The sequence below is a fragment of the Camelus dromedarius genome, chromosome 20 (genome assembly GCF_036321535.1).
Source record: "Camelus dromedarius isolate mCamDro1 chromosome 20, mCamDro1.pat, whole genome shotgun sequence".
Classification (NCBI taxonomy): domain Eukaryota; kingdom Metazoa; phylum Chordata; class Mammalia; order Artiodactyla; family Camelidae; genus Camelus; species Camelus dromedarius.
Genome location: NC_087455.1, coordinates 28,897,742 through 28,918,975, shown reverse-complemented (window position 1 = coordinate 28,918,975; position 21,234 = coordinate 28,897,742). Strand labels below are relative to the sequence as shown.

Below are 21,234 nucleotides of genomic sequence, written 5' to 3'. Positions count from 1 at the left end.
TTGACTCTAGCAGTGTGTTCTGAATTGAAATGCCAAGTAGTTTCAGAAGTCAGATTACCTCTACAGCCATGATGATAATAGCAGCTTTCTTTTTGATTGTTGAATTGGCAGGAAGATTTATTAAAGAATGTACACCCATTCCAAGACTACTAATAGGTGGAAGATCAAGCCAATCAGGATCCCTTATTCCTCCCATGCAATCTTTGGCCATTGGGTAGATGGTACCATTTCCATCTCGAAGAATAATAGGAGACTCCTATAATAGAGGGGAAAATAAATGTTTGGCTCATGATCAAAAATGTATGTCTGATTTTTACAATAGATATGTTTATTTTCAAATTAGTTATATATGTGTGTGTGTATATATAAAATATATATTAGTTTGTAATAATGATAGAATAAGAAACTTACTATTAAAATGTGCTGAATATTTTAATACTTCAGTAGTTTAATAACAAGCAAACTAGAGCCAAATCCTAAGCTTCACAAAAATCTCAATGTTGTGATAACATTTCAAAAGCTAAAATAAGCCTCTGTACCTGTCCAGCAGTGAAAATGGCTACATTCCTCTCGTTCTGACCAAGAAAAGCAATGCTGCTTGTAGGAAAATTATTTTCCTGTTCTGCTTTTCCTGTAGCAAGATCAAAGATACAGTACCGTACCCAATTTCCAGTCTTCAAAACAGCATGCACACCTTCAGAAACACATGAAGTTTTAAAAAAAAAATTATTATACAGCTTTAGTAAACTCTAGTACATACCTACCAAATTTTAAATCTCTGGCCACATTTGAAATATAGATATATTTCCTTCCATAATGTTACACACAGGGGCAAAAACTCCCAAACGCCCCGAAACACTTTATCCTGTTCCCGTTTACTGCACAAGTATTAACAGGATAGAGAGTATACCAGCTGAAAAAGTTACAGAATCTTTACCTTTGGAATCCACATTCACTGCTAATATTTCTGTTTTTTCAGGTATACAAAGCTTTTTAGGAGTCCTTTGGAAACAGTCAGGAACTTTTGGTGTTCCACCAGTTTTGACAACCTGCATGACACAAAAGGAATTCAGCTCTCAAATCTATGACATACTCAAGGAGCCAGTCCCAACATTCGCCTGCTGAGGGATTCCACCACACTCACCTGCAGTTCATCAATTCTAAGTAACCTACAATCCTGCAGGAGAGAAGAAGGGTCAGCATCTGAACCAGAGCTGCTCTGACAGTTTGTATTACTGGACGTCCCTGGAAATTTTACAGCAACATAGGCACCATCCACTTTTAGCACCTAGAAACAGGTACATATGATAAATTTAACATTAACTCACATGAAATCAATATGCAAATTATATTCCCTGAACAAATTTAACACTGAAGACATCGAATTCCTTAGGAGTACGCTTCTTCAATGATCAGCAAGTTACAAAACTGACCTGAATACCCTCACACCAAAGCTTTGTTGTTGACGTCTATATTCAAGACATACTTTCTATAGAAAGACTGACCTATGCAGCCAGTGCTTAATCTGTGGATGTTCAACAATCAATTGAAAACACTAAGTATAACCCACAAAATCCTCCCATCCTCCTCCTTTGTTAGTTTAGAGCCTCACTGTGCAAAAGAACTTCGGCAGTGACAGTAACATTCTGTACCTGCGCCGTCCAGTATTGACAGCCGTCAGCCATGAGTGGCTACTGAGTGCCTGAAATGGAGGCTAACACGACTGGGGGACTGGCTTCTTAATGTTAATTTTAATAAACCTAATTAGCCCATATATGGCTAGTGGCTACAAAGCTGGACAACACAGGTATAGTCAGTAATGCACAGAAAGCCAAGCACGGAACTTGAAACCAGAATACTTGAGTCCCACCTCTGCTACTTACTGCTTTTGACTTTAAGCCAATGTGATCTTCTCAGAAAAAAATAGCTGCCCATAAACTACAGTTCTATTTGAAAATCAAACAGAATAGTGTATGAGAAAGGCCTTTGCAAATTGTAGGACATAATGTATCTACTCTGTCCTATAAGTACAAGTGAAAGACCATCACATTTCAGAAACAAAAGAGCAATCAGGAAAACCTTTACTTTGCAGATATTCTACAGCTATGGACCCATTTTGTTTTTAACAATATATTAAGAGAAAGATGAAATTAATGGCCTTCCAGCTGATGGATTCCACTCACTTGGTTTCTTAGAAGGCAAGACCCTCTCCAGAAGAAGGGAAGAGAAGGTAGAAGCTTAAAGACAGAAGTAAGATTTTTCAAATGTTATGGAAGACAATCTCCATTAGAACTGTCTACTAGTTCCAAGGAATGGACTATATGTATCAAAGAGTAACGTTATCTCTTCACAACTTTTCTGTAAATTTAACGTCATTCCAAAATAAAAAAAATTTTTAAAGCCACGTATCACCATGAATGCTCAAGGAGAGGCATAATAGTCATCAGCTCATCCGTCAGGGACAGAGGAGACGTGTGCATCAGATTAGGGGATTGGACTAAAGAGATCATCAGACACCATAAATAAAGCAGCCTCACAGGAAGGGCTGAATACTCACCAACCATAAATTCTTCAATAATCAGTACCATTAAAGTTAGTAATTAATTCTTAGCTATTCTGAACAAACCTTTCCAACAGGAACATTCTTAACATCTTCCACAAAAACGACTTCCCGAAGAGACCACTGCTCTTCGTTCACCTTCTCCTCCTCTTTCGGGGCAGGGGTGGACCGTCGTCGTTCTTAGACAACAACAAAATGGTAAGTACCAAAAAGAAAATGTGAAAGAGACTTTATAGATTTCATCTAAATAGATGAAAAAAGATCATTTGTAAAGGGATACATCATTGAGACATTTAAATAAGAACTTCATGAACTACTGCTTTACAAACTGAGTTTTTATGACCAACTTCCAGTTCAAATGAATTCATAGTGAAAGATACCTATATCCGTTAATGCCTAATGATATCACTATAAACAACTGCAAAGAAGAAACTGGAAACTTATTTTGGACCCTCAAAATTAGGCTATCTGACCAAGGTTTAAAAAGGAAGAACCGCTGGGCTATTTATAAAACTATTACATGGCTTAGTATACTAACTTTCAACTTCCTTGGGTACAAAGCAACTCCAACTATAAAATTTATTTTGGAAAGCTTAAAAAAAAAAAAAAGAAACTCTTTAACTCCAAGGTGCAGTAGTAAATATAGGTTTATAAATTCTACAAATTCTGAGCAAAAGTTGAGACTAAGCCATAACCGATTTACAGTAATGACAGCCTTAACCAAGGCAGGCAGTTCTCCAGCCAAGTGGCAGTTACTTCCTTCTATGACTGCAACACGTTTTATGTATTGTAGATTATAACTCTCCAAAACAGCAAGAATAGTTAACACTGTAAATACTGTTCTTCCATTTAAATAAAGTTGCACATTTCAAAATAAAAATCAAACTAGTAGGAGCACAATTTATATTGAGATGTTTAAAATGGTCTGAGTTGCTTCAAAGCAGAAACAAACTAAACACAGCCATCTGCCCTGGACCTCATTTTGACTGCTGTGCACTTCACATAAAACTTACTATATGGCATTGATGCACTGCTGGCGATCGAGGACGCATCACTGCATGTGGATGCTGGAGACGGTGGAGGACCCATTTCCGTTTTCACTGGTTCCTGCTTACTTTCAGGCCTGAGATTAGAAATAAGATTCTCTTTATAATTAGGAAAATGAAATATTAGGAACTCACCAAATCATTTAAGACTCAAGTTTATTCTCATAGGGGAATGAAACAGTAAAAAAAATGTACACAATGGTAGTATTCTTTAGGACGCAAGGTACTGAAAAAGATACACAGTGCGTACTCCAAGTTTTTAATAATGTTTTAAAATAGGAAAAGAAACATGTACCATGTGAAGCTATTAACAACTTGAAATAATGGTTCAGGGAAGTTTTATCTAGGAATAACAAAAAGAGCTACCCTCAATTTATCAACACAGCTTTATCATAGGCCTCTTGAGCAAACAAGTTTCATACTTTAGTGAACACCCTGACTTGGACACAGCAATTTAACCTAAAAGATGGTAAAGGCAAATAAACAAAAAGCCTACTAGATCATTAATTTTCTAGGGGTCAAAGGAGGAACTCTACTTGCAATGGTTTATAAAACTTTGTTTACCACAGGTGGTTTAAGAATAATCACCTGCTATAACTGAAATGAGAAATTACAGCATTAACAAACTATCTCGCCCTCTCCCTTATTTCATTAATGCTATACTTGAGATGATAACTACAGAAACTATAGAATATTCTACAGATGGTAAAAATATATTATCTTATTAATTAAAAGGCAGAAGTCAATTTTTAGACAAAGAAGTCATGTATCACTCAGAAATCTGTCCTCTATACACCATTCTGGCATATGTTACGATCAGGGCCATCATCTTAACCCCCTCATCTGCTAGGAATTTCACTACCAGGAATTTCACTTGAGTTTAGAAACAGTCCACAGAAAAACAGTGCTATTTCACCAGCATCTTAGCAAGGTGCTAGGCACAAGCACACATGAACACTTAATGGCTGCTCTACAAATCTTGTGATGGTGGAAGCAAGCCAGCACTGACTCATCACCGGCATGTGTTTAAAGTCAACACATTTCCATGGCTAGAAAAGACGCCTATTGATATGAAAAGGATTATCTTCATAACATTTAATTTCACCTAGCTCTTTTACTAAGTTTATTAATATAGATGTGAAATTTCAAGGAAGATTTTTAAAAACTTCATAAATCACAGGATATAGATAGCATTTCTATTTTAATTTTGCTTTCTATTTATGCACATCAAAAAGATTTCAAACGCTTTACAAAGTTTCATAAACAATGAAAATGTATTTTGCTACTTTTATTTTTAGGATAAAAATCAATGTAAGAGGGAAAACCTATAAATCTACTTTTTAAAACAAGACAGAGAAAATACTAAAAGCAAAAAAAGAAAAACCTTAAGCATAAATTACAATAGCTTTTGTTTAGTAAAGAATATTTTTAACTTATTTTAACAGTAATCCTTGTACAATCAACATTTGAGCAAACTAAAGAATTTCAAAAATTTAAAACACTGTAAGTATAGTACAGTCCCAATCATTTCTTTTTAATGCCTGTATATATTTAGAAAAAAAGAAAATAGTACATCAAAATATATAAAACATTATTTCTGGAATGTGACACTGTATTACTCTTCCACGTTTCTATAATGGTCACGTATTTTTATAAGATTAAGAAAAAAGTTATTTTGAAATTTTATTAAAGTTTTTAAGTTCATGTGCCAAATAACCAAATTATAATACATGTAAATATTTTTAAAGATGAGTAGATGTTTCTAAAAGTACAGAGTTAAGATCTGTGCACCTGGCTCCCGAACAATAACACAGCTGCAGAACGTGGGTGATACACAATTCAGTGGTATTTCTGTTCACATATCCCTGCAATGGACAAGTTTACAAATCCTTTACAGAACTTCCCTCCCCAGCATGTCTATAAAATCCTTCCAATGGTCAAGATGCAGGCAGGACGTTAAGTAGAAATTAAGATGATCACATATGGAGAGAGAAGGAAAAAGTCGGCCTAACGTAATGTAGTAAAGCCGAATGCACCATCACTGCTATACAACACCTGCAAAGGACATCAAAGGGAACTCTACACTGCCACTCTGGCCACTAAATATTAAGGACAACTATAATATACAAATATTAACCAAGCTGCAAACAGTAAATTTTACCAGTTCCTTTCAAAACTTGTGGGGGCCTTAACGAGACCCCCCATGTTAGCATTTTTCTATGTCACTGTGTGCTTCCAAGTCTCACTTGGTTACCTCCCTTCATCTATAAAGCAAACTAGACACTGGTGTAAAATCAAGAACAGTCAGGGCATAGTACTTACTTAGCTTCAGTAGTTTTGCTAGCTTTATCCATGCTTTTTAAGCTCTCAGGAGATCTAAGTTGAAATCTACAGCTATCATTCATATTCCAAACTGACTCCATTAAGACACCAACTTTAGGAATCCCAGCGCTAATTGAAAATGCAACTGCTCCAGCATGATAAAGAGGATTATTTCGTAAGCATACCTAGCAAACAAAAGAAAAATCACCATCAAGATGACGTAATTTTAAAACAAACTAGAAGACGTATTTCAAATGTATGAAAATATAAGCTGTAAAAGGTCTGCTTTCTAGGTTTTCCAAATACAAGCTTACACAATCAATAAGGTTAATAAAGCATTGACTTAAAAGTCTCCACCAAGAAAGTATGTTCCCCAAACCATAAAGCAAGAATAGTTTTAGCACATTTGCTGAAAATTAGCTTTAAAATTTCATGCAGCAAATATCCTGACCATCCTGCTACAAAAACACAGATTAGAAACAGCAGAAAAGAAACTAGAAAGGCTGTCCTTAAAAAAGTGAGATGTGAACAAAACATTTATACTTCTATCTGTTTCAGTCTGTTCAGTCATCCAGTAACTAATGATTATGTTATACTTGACAGTGGCATATATGAAGACATGTTTTTTGATGGTTTATAATGAAATGTAACTCACAAGGAGAAAGGTGGTATATCTAAGAAGCACAGAAGCTGGAAATACTGACATGGAGTAGTAGTTCTGTCAAAGAATAGTTCTGTGTCACCCAATACAGTTCTCTGGCATAAAATGAATAGTTCATAAGAACCAACTTCTTGAAAAGGGTATATCCTGCTTAGCTTGGCTTTTAAGAGATGTTTCATCCATTAAATTTCAAAATAGACTGGTGAAGGCTTAAAAGCCTAAAAGTGGATCAGTAAGAAGGCTATAATTGAAAAAGAAATGTGGCGCATTATATAAGTTATTTATTAATGCCTTATTTAAAAAATGCACCTTAAAGGAAAAGTACATCCAGCACATAACAAGACACGTAATGAATATTTGCTAAATATATTACTCAACAATTATGACCTGAGAGTGCAGGTTTAGCTGAAAATTCTAATTAACAAATCTTTCTGATGCTAGCATATGAATGTTTTTCCTCTTCTGTGGCTGTGACTGTCTTAAATCTCCAGTTTTCTACACTTTAAAAACAAAATCTTAGTTCTATACGAAGTACCATACATGCTGCTATTTTTCAGCAATTTAGTGCCAAGCTATTTTTGCTTAAAGTTTTTCTTCAGTGCAACTTTAATTTTTTCTGCCCTCCCTGACTATAGTAATGTCATCCTACATGCTAATAAGGCACCTGCTACAATAACCTGCTATCATGTGAGTCCAGTGAATAAGTAACCTTGAGAACATCAGAAATCAGTATGTGAACTAAATAAGAAAACAGGGGCTCCTAGAAGAGAGATCTGTCCCAAGAGTCTGACGTAAGTAATGAAGTGGGTAATCAATCACTAAAACCTCCTAGTTCGAAGGTCAACAAAAGAGTCAGAACAAGACAATTGTGAATAGGACAAAAAAAAAATAGACCCCCAAACAGAGAGAACAAGTACATTTAAGTTGAGTTTTGGAGAAAAGTAACAGCTAAAGTAGTGACTACTTTTTAAGACATCGGTGAAATGTAACTGATACCACCTTGCAGTGATGAGATGCTACCACCCTGTAGTGATCAGAAAAAACTGAACTGAAAAAAAGTACTAGATCAGGAAATCAGTACCATGTTATATAATAAAACCCACCATGTGTCTCAGTGTTAAGTCCTTAAAACACAGAACTTGCTGCAGTGAACATAAGCATCCACTTTTATCTCAAAGATAAATTTCTCCGAGAATCTGAAGAACTAGAAGGATAACAGCAGTTCTCAAACTCTTTCGGTCTCAGGCCCCTCTTTCCCTATCACTGTGGGCACAAATATCTTTTGTTTATGTGGGTCGTATCTAGTTGGTATTTAACATATTAGGAATTAAAACTGAAAATTTAAAATATTTATTTAATACTAATAAATCCCATGTTAATATAAACAATTTATAAAATAACTTAAAAAAAAAAAAAAAACAGCGGGAAAAGTGGCATTGCTTACATTATTGCAAATCTCTTAATGTCTGATTTAATGGAAGACAGCCAGATTCCCGTGTGTGCTTCTGCATTCAATCTGTTGTGATGTTACTTTAACTAAAGTATATGAAGACAACTCAGCCTTACACAGATGTGTAACTGGAAAAAAAAGGCCTCTGCAGATCCTTGGAAAGGGCTGAGAAGCCATCAGGAGTCCTTGGACCACACTTTGAGAACCACTGGGCAATTAGAAAAATCACCTTCCGTAAAATATCTATAGGAGCCTCAAACCATCTCAGAGTCAAAAAACAGAAGCTAGCAGAAACGGGGGTACTTGACAAAGCCTCCTGCCTCATGCCGACAAGACCCCCAGAGAATGGTATCTTTCAAACTGCTGGGTAGAGAGAATCATCTGGGATGTGTGTTAAACACGATGAAGCCTGGGCCCTAACACCAACCAACTGAAGGGAAGTTTCAGGTAAGGAGCTCCAGACCCCACATTTAAGTACCAAATGATTCTTAAAACCAGGCAAGTCTGGGATCCCTGCCCCACAGAGAAACCAGGCAACATCAGGGCAGACTCTATGTGTGACTCAGCTACTGGATAAAGAGCAGTGTGGCACCTCCATACTACTGGAACCTGGTCCTTCAAATGGCATTCATGTATAAAAGTGCCTACAGGGGAATTACTTACAGGGGAAGAAAGTGATTTTGAAGAGAGACACTGTCCATTAGGACAGACTTAATTCTAATCACCTACCTGGGTACCAACAGTGATGTTCGGCATTGAAGAAATACCAGCGCTAGATTTTGGCTTTTTGTTTTTTGCTCTAGCTTTCTCTAACATTTTTTTCCTTTGACTAAAAGGGACTACACCCCTGAAAAAGGAAAGCAAAATTTGGACAAATAAGCAGCAAAGAAGCCCATTAAATAAATCTATAATTACACATATTATATTTAAGCATTTCTGGAATATTCCTTCTCCAATATTTTTGCCAGTATAATGTATAACATGTATAACTTATTCATAAGTATAACTTGATCATAGGCTTAATATCTAACTGGATTCATTTTTATTAAACTTTTAAAATTAAAATTTACAGGAAATCCATCATTTTGGTATCTTCTTCCAAATAATTCTATTTCATTAGTAGATTCCTCTATATATTATTTCTGCCAATGCAAAGTTACCGATAATTCCTTAAAACACAACAGAAAGTGCGTTTAAACTCCCTTTATAACATTAAAGGACTAAATGAGGCATAGAATATTCATACAATGAAAGACTTCAGTAACCTTTAAAATTAAATTTTAAGTAACTGTTCAATGAAAACAAAAAAATCTATGCTTTCAATTAAGTAAAAGCAAAGGACATGTTTATGTACAGGAAAAGAAGATAAATAAAACACCCCCAAATGCTATAATAGTAGCTATATTTGGGTTGTAAGAGTAAGTTTGATTTTTATTTCTACTTTATACTTTTTAAAAATTTCATAGAGTCACTAAGTAGGTTTTTTTACAAGCTTTTTTAAAGGTTTTTTTCAATGTTATTTTGCTCCAAAGTGAAATTTCCCTCTCTGTAAAGCCTCATCTTGTGACTGAGCTTCTCTACTGGCATTCCATTACTCAAAGCACCCATCTATGTGCATAAAAGCGTTCCCTGAGAAGAAAACACCCCCACGCCATACTCACCACCAATACAAATTGTTCTCTAGCTGTGCACAAGTATAAAGGGCACAGCAATGTAAAGAAACAATCCGTTCGCCCTGAAGTTCCGAGTAAGTCTGTGCAGTATGCTCTAATTTAGAAGCCACAGAACTTAAAGTTTCATCCACCCATGTAGCAACCTAAAGAATAAAACATCAGAGGTTTAAATAAAAATAAGTTATCTATCTTTTCAAAAGGATTGTGGTCAAGGGAGGGTATAGCTCAGCTGTAGAGCGCATGCTTAGCATGCACGAGGTCCTGGGCTCAATCCTCAGTGCCTCCATTAAAAGCAAATAAATAAACCTAATTTATTCCCTCCCCCCTGCCAGGAAAGGATTGTGGTCAAAATAAGGGCAAGGAATACCTACTCCGCGGACCAGAATTCTAAATGTGTTTTGAGCTAAAGGCTAGAACAAAAAACAATTCAGAAAAAGTGTTAATAAGACTAAAAACTAAAGTATTTTCTTCAAACAAATCAATTAAAATTGCAGTTACTGAAATAAATGTCTAAAGCCATCTCTAAGGCATTAATCAAATGTAAGTATCTGCTCCAGTAATTTTTAAAAGAATTAAGTGACTCTAAAGTCAAACTGATAATCTGAGGTATAATAAGCATACTTCCTCAGTCTATCTTTTCATTACCACCTGTTTTGTCAGCACACAGCTTGATTATTTTTTCCTTCCCTTAAAGCAGAAAGCTACCTCTGAAGCTGGATTATAACATAGAGATAAATGAGCAACAAAAAGATTATACACTGGGTTACTCTACTAAGGCTTACTTACAAAGTATTACAACATGCTGCTATTTTCAGCAATTTAGTGCCAAGCTATTTTGCTTAAAGCTTTTCTTCAGTGCATCATTAAAGTATTTTTTCTGACCTCCCTGTCTATAGTAATGTCATCCTACATGCTAATAAGGAAGGCATCTGCTACAATATCCTGCTATCATGTGAGTCCAGTGAACAAGGAACCTTGAGAACATCAGAAATCAGTATGTGAACTAAATAAGAAAACAGGAGATTCTCGAAGAGAGATCTGTCCAAAGCAACTGACATAAGTAATGAAGACTGAACCACAATATTCAAAATAGTGGGTAATTAGATGGAAAGATACAAATGTAAAGATAGAAAAGGAGCAAGAGAGGAAGAAAATCAAGAATTTAAGTAATGTTTATCAATCAACGCATAGTGTTTCATACCTTGTTATTTTCTGTAGCTACAGTTGCTCTTATGCTATTTGCAGACAGGAGAACTATCTTTTCATTGGTTAGCCCCAAAAATGTTGCTCGTGGATGATGTAAGGACGGATTCTTTGAAAGCATAAGAAAAGAATAGATAAACAAGATTACACTGTATAGCACAGGGAAATATACACAAAGTGTTACGATAACTCAGAAAAAAATGTAACAATGTGTATATGTCCATGAATGACTGAAAAATTGTGCTGAACACTGGAATTTGACACAACATTGTAAAATGATTATAAATCAATAAAAAATGTTAAAAAAAAAAAAAAGAAAGCATAAGAAAACAGATTACCATTTTGCATGTTTGGTTGGAAAGCTATTTAATGCAATATTTTATATAACAAAATACCTGTGCGTTTCTGTAAGGCTCAGATTCACTCCACTTCCATTGATAAAGTTCTCCTTTACTGCTGACAGCCAAAAGCTCAGAATATAAAGCCCCAATACAGATGAATTTTGTTCCATCCTATGAAGTAAAAGTAATACAACAGTCTAAATATAACAACTGCCAAACTTAGTGATCTGGATACAACACCTGAATTATGGCATCAAATCTAGATTAACTACGTGTTCACAGAGTTTAGCACAGCCCATAAGGCCCTCCTTAATGTGGCCCCTCCTGAAACTCACTCTCCCGCCATCAGTCACACTGGCCTTCTTCCAGCTCCTTCCAGAATACCACCACATCCTTATTGTTTGCTTGCCTTGTATCTCAGCTGACTCACTCCCTCTCCTCAATCAAGTCTGCTCAAATGAGACCGTCCCTGACCACACTAACTATAAAATCAGCATTCTAATACTCCATCTCCTTACTCTGCTTTCTTTTTAGTACACAGAAGTTTACAACTTGACATACTACTGTGTTTACACACTTACAGTCTATTTCACTCAAACATAAGCTTTGTCTTGTTCACTACTGTATTCCCCATTCTTAGAACATTGCACAGACTAGATGCTCAGTAAATGTGCTGAGTAAATGGAGAAGAAAATAGACTAAAGAGTTGAAGCAGGGAAAGTCAAGTGTCAAAACAGAAGATTCCTTCCTGGGAGGGTATTTCAAGCTGCTAAAACAAGGATTTAGGTCATTTTTTAAGGTAAAAGCTCACTTAGTTTTAAAGCAATTCACATGCAATGAGAGCTGGAATGCAATTAAATTATAAAAAGCTTCAATATAAATGAACAATAAATGTAAATAATGTAATTAAACAATACCAGTGATAAAATGATAATTTTTTTTAACATAAGAGCAGTATGATTAGCGTCATGAATTTACCCAGAAATCTCAGAGCGAAACTTGCCAACAGATTTCAGGTCTTATTTTTGCTACTACAAAACTTATCTGCTCTCTTTGAAATTCTGGCTCTAGAGTATGCTAAACTAATGGCATCTTTTTAGTTCTCTGTCAAATTCCATTTCTCTGGTCAGATGGGTTATGGTGCTCAGCTGAAGTCTGAAGCCTGCCAAGACTTACAGTAACAACAGGGTATGCCTTGGAGCTGCACAGAAAGAAGACGAACTTTTATCTTCTCTTTTACCAGTGCCAGTCAGCCCTATTTTCAAGTCACATCTATGAAGGGATGGGAAAGAGATCAAATCTGAAATTTTCCAACTTAACAATTCTTCTCTTCCCTTCACCATATCTATCTGAAAAACACTGCTTTCTCCAGGCCGGCCACATCAAGTCTTAACAGGTCTACTTCATACTTCCTTCTCAACCTCCTGGTGAAAATGATGATGGAATCAGACCAAGTGAGCCCCAAACCTGGATCCAACACTTACTTATTAAGTAGGTAACTTCAGACAGGTTATGTAATTTCTCTGAACTCTTTTCTTCACCTCTAAAATGGGCATAATAATAATAATACATTGCAGAAGGGAAGGTAAAAACCAAATAAAGTAACATATATTAAAATACCTGGCACAAATAAATGATCAAATTCAACTGGTTATTCTGCTGTCCTGACTTCATCTCCTCCTCACCCCAAAAGCACAAGCTTCTTGAATATTCCTATCTCCAGATTTACTTAATGAAAAACACAATTCTCCACCACATAATCTCTGAGAAAGAAGTGCCCCTCTCTACTACTTACCGATAACCCACAAACACGTGGATACAACCCTCTCTCACTGCCCCAACAACTATCCAAACTAATCTTTCCTTCAGTCTTACTCACAGTAAAATGAATTATTACTTGGCGTATGTTTAACCTCACCAGCTTTCACTGACAGCTGTAGTCGCTCCTCCTACAGTCATATTAGTGTCCCACACATTTAATCAATCATCTTCTCTTTAAACTCTCTGAACCATTTGACCTTGTTCATCACCAGTTCTAGAACCTCTCCTCCCTTGTTCACAGGTCACGACTCTACTGGCCTCCTACCTTACCGTTTTCTCCATCTCCCTTGTACCACCATGTACTCCCTGATCCAGATTCTGTCCTTTTCCCTTTTTTTCAATTATGCTCCACCCTCAGCCTGACTGTGACCACTAGGGCACCAAGCTTTTAAACACGTACATCTCCTATCTCCAGACTAACCTGCAGACTGACTACCTGGAGACCTTAACAGCACCATAACATCTCCAAAATGGATTCATCACCTCCTCCAAAGCTGCATGTCCCCTGCAGTCCTACCTCCAAGAGTAACACCCACCAACCACCCATCTCGTAGCAGGAGAGCACACGGGCGCCCGAGCACTCTCCTCAACTCCTCCTCGTTTCCTCTCAACTACATAGTGACTAGTAAACCAGTGCTGTTCTTGTCTCAAATGCCTCTCAGATTCCTCCTTCCTCGGTCCGCACTGTCACTGCCTCGGCTGAGATCCTCACAGTCCTTTCTATAATGACTCTACTAGTGTCTTCACTGGCTCTAGCCTTTTCCCAGTCCTGTCTTTCTCCCACCATGCCAGTAGTCTCCTTAAGAGCACACAAAACAAAGCCCACCTACCTCCCTGTCACTCCTCTAAGAATGTTGCAGGCAGAACACCCCCCTAACTCTTGGGCAGGCTGCCTCGGGCCCTTTACAGTCTTGCTGCATCTGCCTTTTCTCCTACTCCCCACCACAGGGCGGCAGTTCTGAATTTCTCATTGTTTCGCAAACACACCCTGACCTTTCGTGATTTTAGGCCCATACTTGATATGTCTGGAATGTCTTTGCAACTTAGTTAACACCTACTTTCCTTAAAAATGCTATTTAAATGTCATCTCCTCTGTGAAGTCTTTGCCATTTCTCTCAGGTGGCATTAGTCATTCCCACCCTGAACCCCTAAGCCCCACAGCCACACCTTCAGTCCAGCACTGATCACACTGTGGACACATTTCATTGTATGTGAATGCTTGCCTTCCCCACTGAGTTCCCCATGGGAAGGTCCACGACGCATTCACCCCTACATTCCCATAGGCCAGCTCAGCGCCTGCCACACAGTAGGAGCACACTGACAACTGAATGAACAAATGCATCTTAAATCTTAACTCAAATTTCTTTGAGTATAAGCCCTGCCAGAGCAGTACGATCCTGTACAGATCATCCCTATAGCAAAACCACGGCGTTTGAGGCCCTCTCAGCACTGACTTACCTTTATCCTTCAATGATGGGCCACTGTTCTCCAGTTTATTAGTCCTGAATGAGCTAAGTGAACCCTGAAAGCCCTGAACATCCATTATGGGCAAATGTGGCTAGATGGCACAATTACCAACCAAAGGAAGATGATAGAAAAATCACTTACTGCTTCTTGCTCAAAGCAATTAGTATGCAGAGAAATACAAATCAAATACACACAAAGGAACAGTATTTCAGCTCACACATTTCATGTCACAGAAAACAATGCTTTTATTGTTTTAATGAAATACTAATGGCTGCTTCTGAGCAAGTTGGGGCCTGCTTCAACCCAACTGGAAAAAGTGGATACGCATGTTTCCTTAAAGGTCAGTAGTATGTAGCACTATTTTTTTTAAACAAAAACAAATCACTTCGAGGCTGAATCTAATCAGTAAATTTGCAACTGTCTGAACAATAAACAAGTCATCGACTAAATAAGAAATTCCTAAGGGAGATGGAAAATATTAAAAAAGATAAAAATTACCTGGTGATCAAAGCTTAAAAAAAATATCACTCAGCCCAGCAACTCAAGCCCTTATTAACCTCATCTACATGTAGTGACTTGGTATTTTGAAAAAGCTGGTCTTTTTATTCCTAAATTTCTCCCCACAAAACTTGGTTTGCATAAAAAAAAAAAAAAAAACTTTTTCCTACTATCAGCAAACACTAGTTCTGCCATCAAGCAGCAGCTCCAACAGTGACATGCCGCGTGCTGTGGCTGAAACGGACACTACGCAGCTGCAGGCTGCACGCGCAACTGGTGAGGGGCCCTGTTCTCACCTCATCTCTCCTGCCCGTCCACATTTCTGTTTTCTCCTTATGCCTGGCTTCTTTTCCTTTGTATGACTACCTCTCCTTTTGTTCCTACTTCATTATTAAATTGCATTTGTGACATACCTAGCTAACTTTTAACAAATACTTCCTGAAAGCCTCCATGAGTTGATTTAAAAAAAAAAAAAAAAAAGACCTCCCTACCCAACTTCCACTTCTAGAACCTTAAAGGCAAAGGAGTCTGACCAACAAGTTTGATCAACTGGTCCCAACAGTGAAGCTGCTCCGTAACTTAAGGAGACAAATGTTAAGGGACTACTTCCTCTCAACACTGTTCAAAGAAACTTGAGAAAAACACACAATTCTACAATTCAAAAGGCTCGTGGGGAATGAACTGTCTTATTTCCCCTAGACTAGACGAAAATAGACCCAGAGCAGTAAGGGACGTGACTGTAAATTCATAGCACTGCCCTGCTGAATCAGTTTTGATTCTTCATCACCCACCATACAACTTCCATCAAGTTCTTCTCTGAGAGCTTATGAAAATAAAGGATGTGTGTCTCTTCTAAAATGAAAGAGTTGTAACAGGGCACAAAGCAAAGTTTTTATGTTCAACTTCAGCTGATTTACTGAGCATGGACTTCTGTGTAATTTCTCTCCCTCCTTTCCCTTCAACATGTATGACTTAGCTCTCATCTTTACATTCTACCTTTAACAGACTTTGTTACTACCATAGCTGCATTTTTTTCCCCTACAAGTTACTTTAGATTCTTGTTGGAAGTAGGTTGGTATCAAAAGAAAAAATATATATAAATATATATATACATGCACACAAATTACATATATTTGTAATTTAAATGAAGACGTTCAGCAACATGGAACTAAATTTCTAATCTGAGCAAAGTAAATTCCAAAAATGACTGTGAAGTGAAAAAGGAACCCTGTTAGATAATCACCTAATTGAAAGACTATACCTTCTCATCCAAGTAACTAAATTATCACAGCTTTTTCCAGAAGCACGAAGTATAAGCAGAGAGGGAGGGGGACAGGAAGAGGGGAGGAGTTTTTATTTGAGAGGAGGAGAGGAAAGAAGGATGGGGGGGGGGTAATAAATTGGTATTCTGGGGTAAAACTACTTAGAAACCAGAGTAAACTCGACCAGTTCAGCTGTGAACATCAGGGACTTCGAGGCCTGGACTCAGGCACTCCCTCCGCGTCTTACTCTGGTGCATAGAGATTACCTGTTAAGTTCTTATTATGCCAATTGTTACTATAATGAAATGCTTTCATTACGTGCATTCTAGCCCAGTCCGACAAGGGGCATCGCCTGTATCTCCCGGCAGAGAACCTGACACCAAGCACTGCTGCCGCACGGCCTACCGCGCACCCACCCCCCGGGTTCTTGCTGGCCCCGACCTGCGGGAACGGCCTTTCTCTTTGTAAAATGGGCATCTGCTTCTCCCTGCTCTTTATGCTTCACATACATTAACTCATTTAATTCTCATGACAATCCCATAAAGTAAAAAATATTATTATCCCCATTTTATGGACGAGAAAACCACGGCCCAGAGAAGTTAAAGGCTTTGCCCAAGGCTACACAGCCAGGAAGAGGCAGGGCCAGGACAGGGCCTTCAGCCGCCCGGCTCCAGAGTCCACGCCCTTGGTCATCATAACTCTGGCCTCCTTTGATTCCCCAAAGCCTCTTGCACCCAATGTTATCACGGTACTGACGCCAGAGCATTAACAACATTATTCTGCCTTCCTACAAAACTCTCAACCCAACACCTGAACAAAAGGCCTAACACCCAGCATGCATTCATTCAAGGGCTACTCCACCATTGACTGAATGACCCTCACCTGTCTTCAGAGCTTTCAACATCACTAATTATCAACTATGCTTTTTTAAAAAAGATGCTGAAAAGTTAATGGGGAGGGGGGAAGGTGTCATAGTTTTCTTTCTTTTTACCATTTGATCCCCACCCCCTTTACCCACTTCTCCCACGCCCCTCCTCTGGCAACGGACTATTCTGTTTACTGTATCTACAAGCTTTGTTTTGGTTGTTTTTTCAGATTCCACATTTAAGTGAGATTATATGGTATTTGTCTTTCTCTGTCTGATTTATTTGTCTTTAACTTATTTCACTTAGCATAATGCCTTTGGGGTCCATCCATGTTGTTGAAAATGGCGAGATTTCGTTCTATTTTACGGCTGTCTAGTATTCCTCTGCGTGTCTGTGTGTTATGTGTGTGTGTCCATCCACTGGTGGACACTTAGGTTGCTTCAGTATCTTAACTGTTGTAAATAATGCTGCAACGGACATGGGAGTACGTGTATCTTTTCTAGTTAATTATTTTCATTTTTTTCAGATAAGCACCCAGAAGTGGAATTTCTGGATCATACAGTAGTTCTATTTTTAATTTTTTAAGGAACCTCCATACTATTTTCCACAGTGGCTGCACCAATTTACTTTTACATTCCCACCAACAGTGCACAAGGGTTCCCAATTATGCTTTTATACTACTTTGACATTGAAATCAAATAATTTATGGAAATAATCAAAAGTTTAAGGTTACTTCAAATATTTTCAGTTTAAGATTATACTGCAAAGGCTTAAAGAAAAGAGATCATTCATTCCACCACTGAAAGAAACTTATTAGCCAACAAACTGGTGAAATTCTGAAGAAGTAGCTGTTACTCTAAACAGGTGGTAGTAAAGTCAGGACTAACCCAGATAATTTACCCGTGGAATTTCTCATGTACCCTAACAAAAGGAGAATGAAAAAGGCCATGGATACTAACCAAACTTAAATTCAAAAATAATGGATTAGGTCATTTCTGAAATTAAGCTGGGATGCGTATTCTGCCCACCCCCGACATACACAAAAAGAGAGAAAGAGACTACTTTCCAAATAGTGCTTGCCGACATCCTCCATCTCCCTGCACTCTCCACCTACCACTCTATCCTCTGTCAAGCTTTCCCCAAAACCCTTGTAACTCTGCAGGGATCATTACCCCCAAGTGGAGGACCAAATGGTCCCATATATTGCCCATTTCTTCATGTGGAATTTATCTTAATGCCCCTGCATGATAATTCTGCATCTTGTTCTAAAGGCAAGATCTTTTCTTCCCTTTAATAACTCTCTGCATTCTCCGACTGCAGCACTCAGCCTTGCAAACAGGCATCTAACATATGTATCTGTTGGTAACTGCGATGATGCTTAAAGCTCAATTAGGCTTAAGTTGTTTTCTTTCCCTGAACCAAAATTTTTGCTGTCTAAATTTCAAGAGTAAGCTAATAAAAGTGGTTCTTTTTCAATGACATTTAAACATTTCTTTAATAGGAAAATAAAGCATAGGTAGGATATCTTCTTGTTGCACAATACAGCTATTTCTCCTTCATTCAATGTCTAAATAAATCAAGGAAATAACACACTAAGTTAAGGCCAGTACAGTGTCAAGATTTTATGACGCAGCCAGTAACAGTCTCTGAAAACAAGCTGTATCTAAAAACGTGCCTATCAGTGTAAGCCAATAAAGACTGGCTAACTCTAACACAAGGTGCACTGGCCAGGGGAAAAAGCTTGCTAAACTCATACAGCTCAAAACATTTTCATTAATCAAAAAGAATACAAGATAGAGAAGCCTATGCTAATGCATGTGCGGTGGCACTATTAAAACAAGCCTCATGAGTCCTCCACTACTTCCTGTCAGTGTGAAGTAGACAGCCCTAACACGAGCCCGGCAAGAGAAACAAAAAACAAAGATCAGTATACGAAAAAAGAAAAGAAAAAGCACAATGGTTTAAATCATCTTCTACCACATGAAGTAAAAGTAGAGACTAGAACATTTCTAGTTCTATGGAAATAAGTAAGAGAATGCAATTCAGGGAGAGTTTGCTGCCAAAGAAAACAGAATAACCTTTTGCTTACAAAGAGACTGATTAAAATTCATGTTCCTTCTTGCATTCAAGCTTTCCACATGAGCTGAATGCAGAGGAAAATAAATGAAGTACATCAAGATTCACAATAACTATGAAAAGTAAACAAATTCAGGAAGTTAAATAATATTTTTCCTTTAATATCCCGAATTCAACTTCAAAGAAAGAAATCTGTATCGGAATCTCCTTATCTGCTAGAGATAACCTTCAAGTTCTTATCTTCTTTTACTTCTACTTAAGAAAATTTCCTATCCAACTGGATCTGGAAATTTTTATTTCATTGTAACAGGCACTCCAAAAAACAGGTGAAAAACATGGCTTCCTGTAAGAGCCTTTGAAGATGAATTACCAATCACTTAAGACAATGAAACCTACACACCATCAATATGTGTCGACTCTTTCAACTAGAGCAGTGATGGATTTTTAAAGATTCAAATCAACTTAAACCCTGGATGCTTTCTAGAAACCAGTCATTGTACTACTCCTCAGGATGCAGAGCATAACTCCCACAGTCCATTCCTGCTTTGTCTCCCACAGCATTTAGAGCAAAGGGGCCGTCAGAATTCACTGCCATCAAACGGGAAAGCTAACTAACCAAAGAAACAGAGATCCCTAATCTCGCCCTGACATGCATGCTTGTATCAATGACCAGAAACCTGCCCTGCAGAAACTGGGGTCCACTTGACATTACAAAAGAAATTTCTATCAAGAAAGATACTAGTTTCCGGTATATTTATCATCAGAAAAGAAATCCTGAAATAGAATGCTGGTGTTACCTGGAACTACTATCCCAATTTCTCTGATTTATTTCATGAAGTAGAGAAAGAAATAGCACCAACTGATGAAATCTCATTAAAATGACTCCTATAGAGTCAAATAAAGATGATCTATTTACATTTAAAAACAAAACAAAAATACCACTTTATGCCTGCATTTTAAATGATAGTACAAAACTCTGAAATAAAACGGAAACCTTTTTGTTCGGGGTGGGGGGTGGGGGTGAAACTGCCAGGAATCTATTTAAAATGTAAGGGGGTGGGATTGTTTTCAAATACCTTATCAGGCCACCACTGCAAATCTTCTCCTAGAGATACTGGGCTTTGCACAGGCGTATTCTTCTTATCCAAGTTTGGCTCTCCTTCCTTGCTAGTAGAGCCCCTTTCATTATCAAATGAGGCTCCATCAAGCCACCTTCGTTCACGTAAACGTAAAACGGATTCACGTTCACGCAACAGCTCAGAGTCTCTCTCTAAGGGAAGAAGGAGAACTGGTATGCAATTGGGTCACACCAGTGGGATAAAAGTAAGCCACTCTCTAGTAAAGACCCTTCAGGATGCAACTAACAGCAGTTTATCTACTCACAAGAATTTAATATAAATGTATATCTAATAAGCCTGACATGCAACATTCAAAACATTAACTCTTTCAAGTGAATGTATGAAAATTACAAACTAGTATTGTTAAGCACTATGTTGAGACAGACTTTTCTGGAATCCAACTATATGCTTTTAGAGCAGAACTGCTTTATTTTAAAGTGGATTCTGGATTTTTTAATGGAGTTTTAAATTTTGGGCTCTCATTAAAAATGCTTAACATAACTTTTTTTATTTATCTATTAGAAAAGACGACAACTTAAAAGTTCAACATGTTAGATGCATACATAAACCAAAAAAAAAGAGTATTTGTTAAAGAGTCTACACATGAAGCAAAAAAACTTGAAAGGGGCAAAATATTAATCCATTGACTATAAACCTGTGATGATCCAAGCCCTTGTTTAGAGTAATTTTATAGGTTGCACTTTTATGAATGTCTTATTTTAAAATTTGAGAAATCAGATATGGTTTTTTTAAAAAAAACTTTATAGAAAGATTATTTTATAAAAATGCTTCCCCTGCAAGACACTGGCCTACAAACTTTTTAAAACCAGTGGTTTTTCTCCCCAGTTTGCTCACACATTACTTCTTTAA

At 37.4% G+C, this 21,234-nt stretch overlaps 1 protein-coding gene across 1 annotated transcript in view; it reads right to left on the bottom strand.

The window, feature by feature from the left end:
* UBR5 (ubiquitin protein ligase E3 component n-recognin 5) overlaps positions 1-21,234 on the bottom strand; it is a 123,532-nt gene that overhangs the window by 56,666 nt on the left and 45,632 nt on the right. The window contains exons 9-20 of the mRNA XM_031439418.2: positions 20,323-20,534; positions 11,311-11,427; positions 10,914-11,024; positions 9,701-9,855; positions 8,769-8,886; positions 5,929-6,113; positions 3,574-3,683; positions 2,627-2,739; positions 1,145-1,288; positions 938-1,049; positions 540-694; positions 59-256 (exon numbers count right to left, since the gene is read on the bottom strand). Coding sequence (XP_031295278.1) covers positions 59-256; positions 540-694; positions 938-1,049; positions 1,145-1,288; positions 2,627-2,739; positions 3,574-3,683; positions 5,929-6,113; positions 8,769-8,886; positions 9,701-9,855; positions 10,914-11,024; positions 11,311-11,427; positions 20,323-20,534 — 1,730 coding nt within the window. The remainder of the gene's footprint in view (positions 1-58; positions 257-539; positions 695-937; positions 1,050-1,144; positions 1,289-2,626; positions 2,740-3,573; positions 3,684-5,928; positions 6,114-8,768; positions 8,887-9,700; positions 9,856-10,913; positions 11,025-11,310; positions 11,428-20,322; positions 20,535-21,234) is intronic.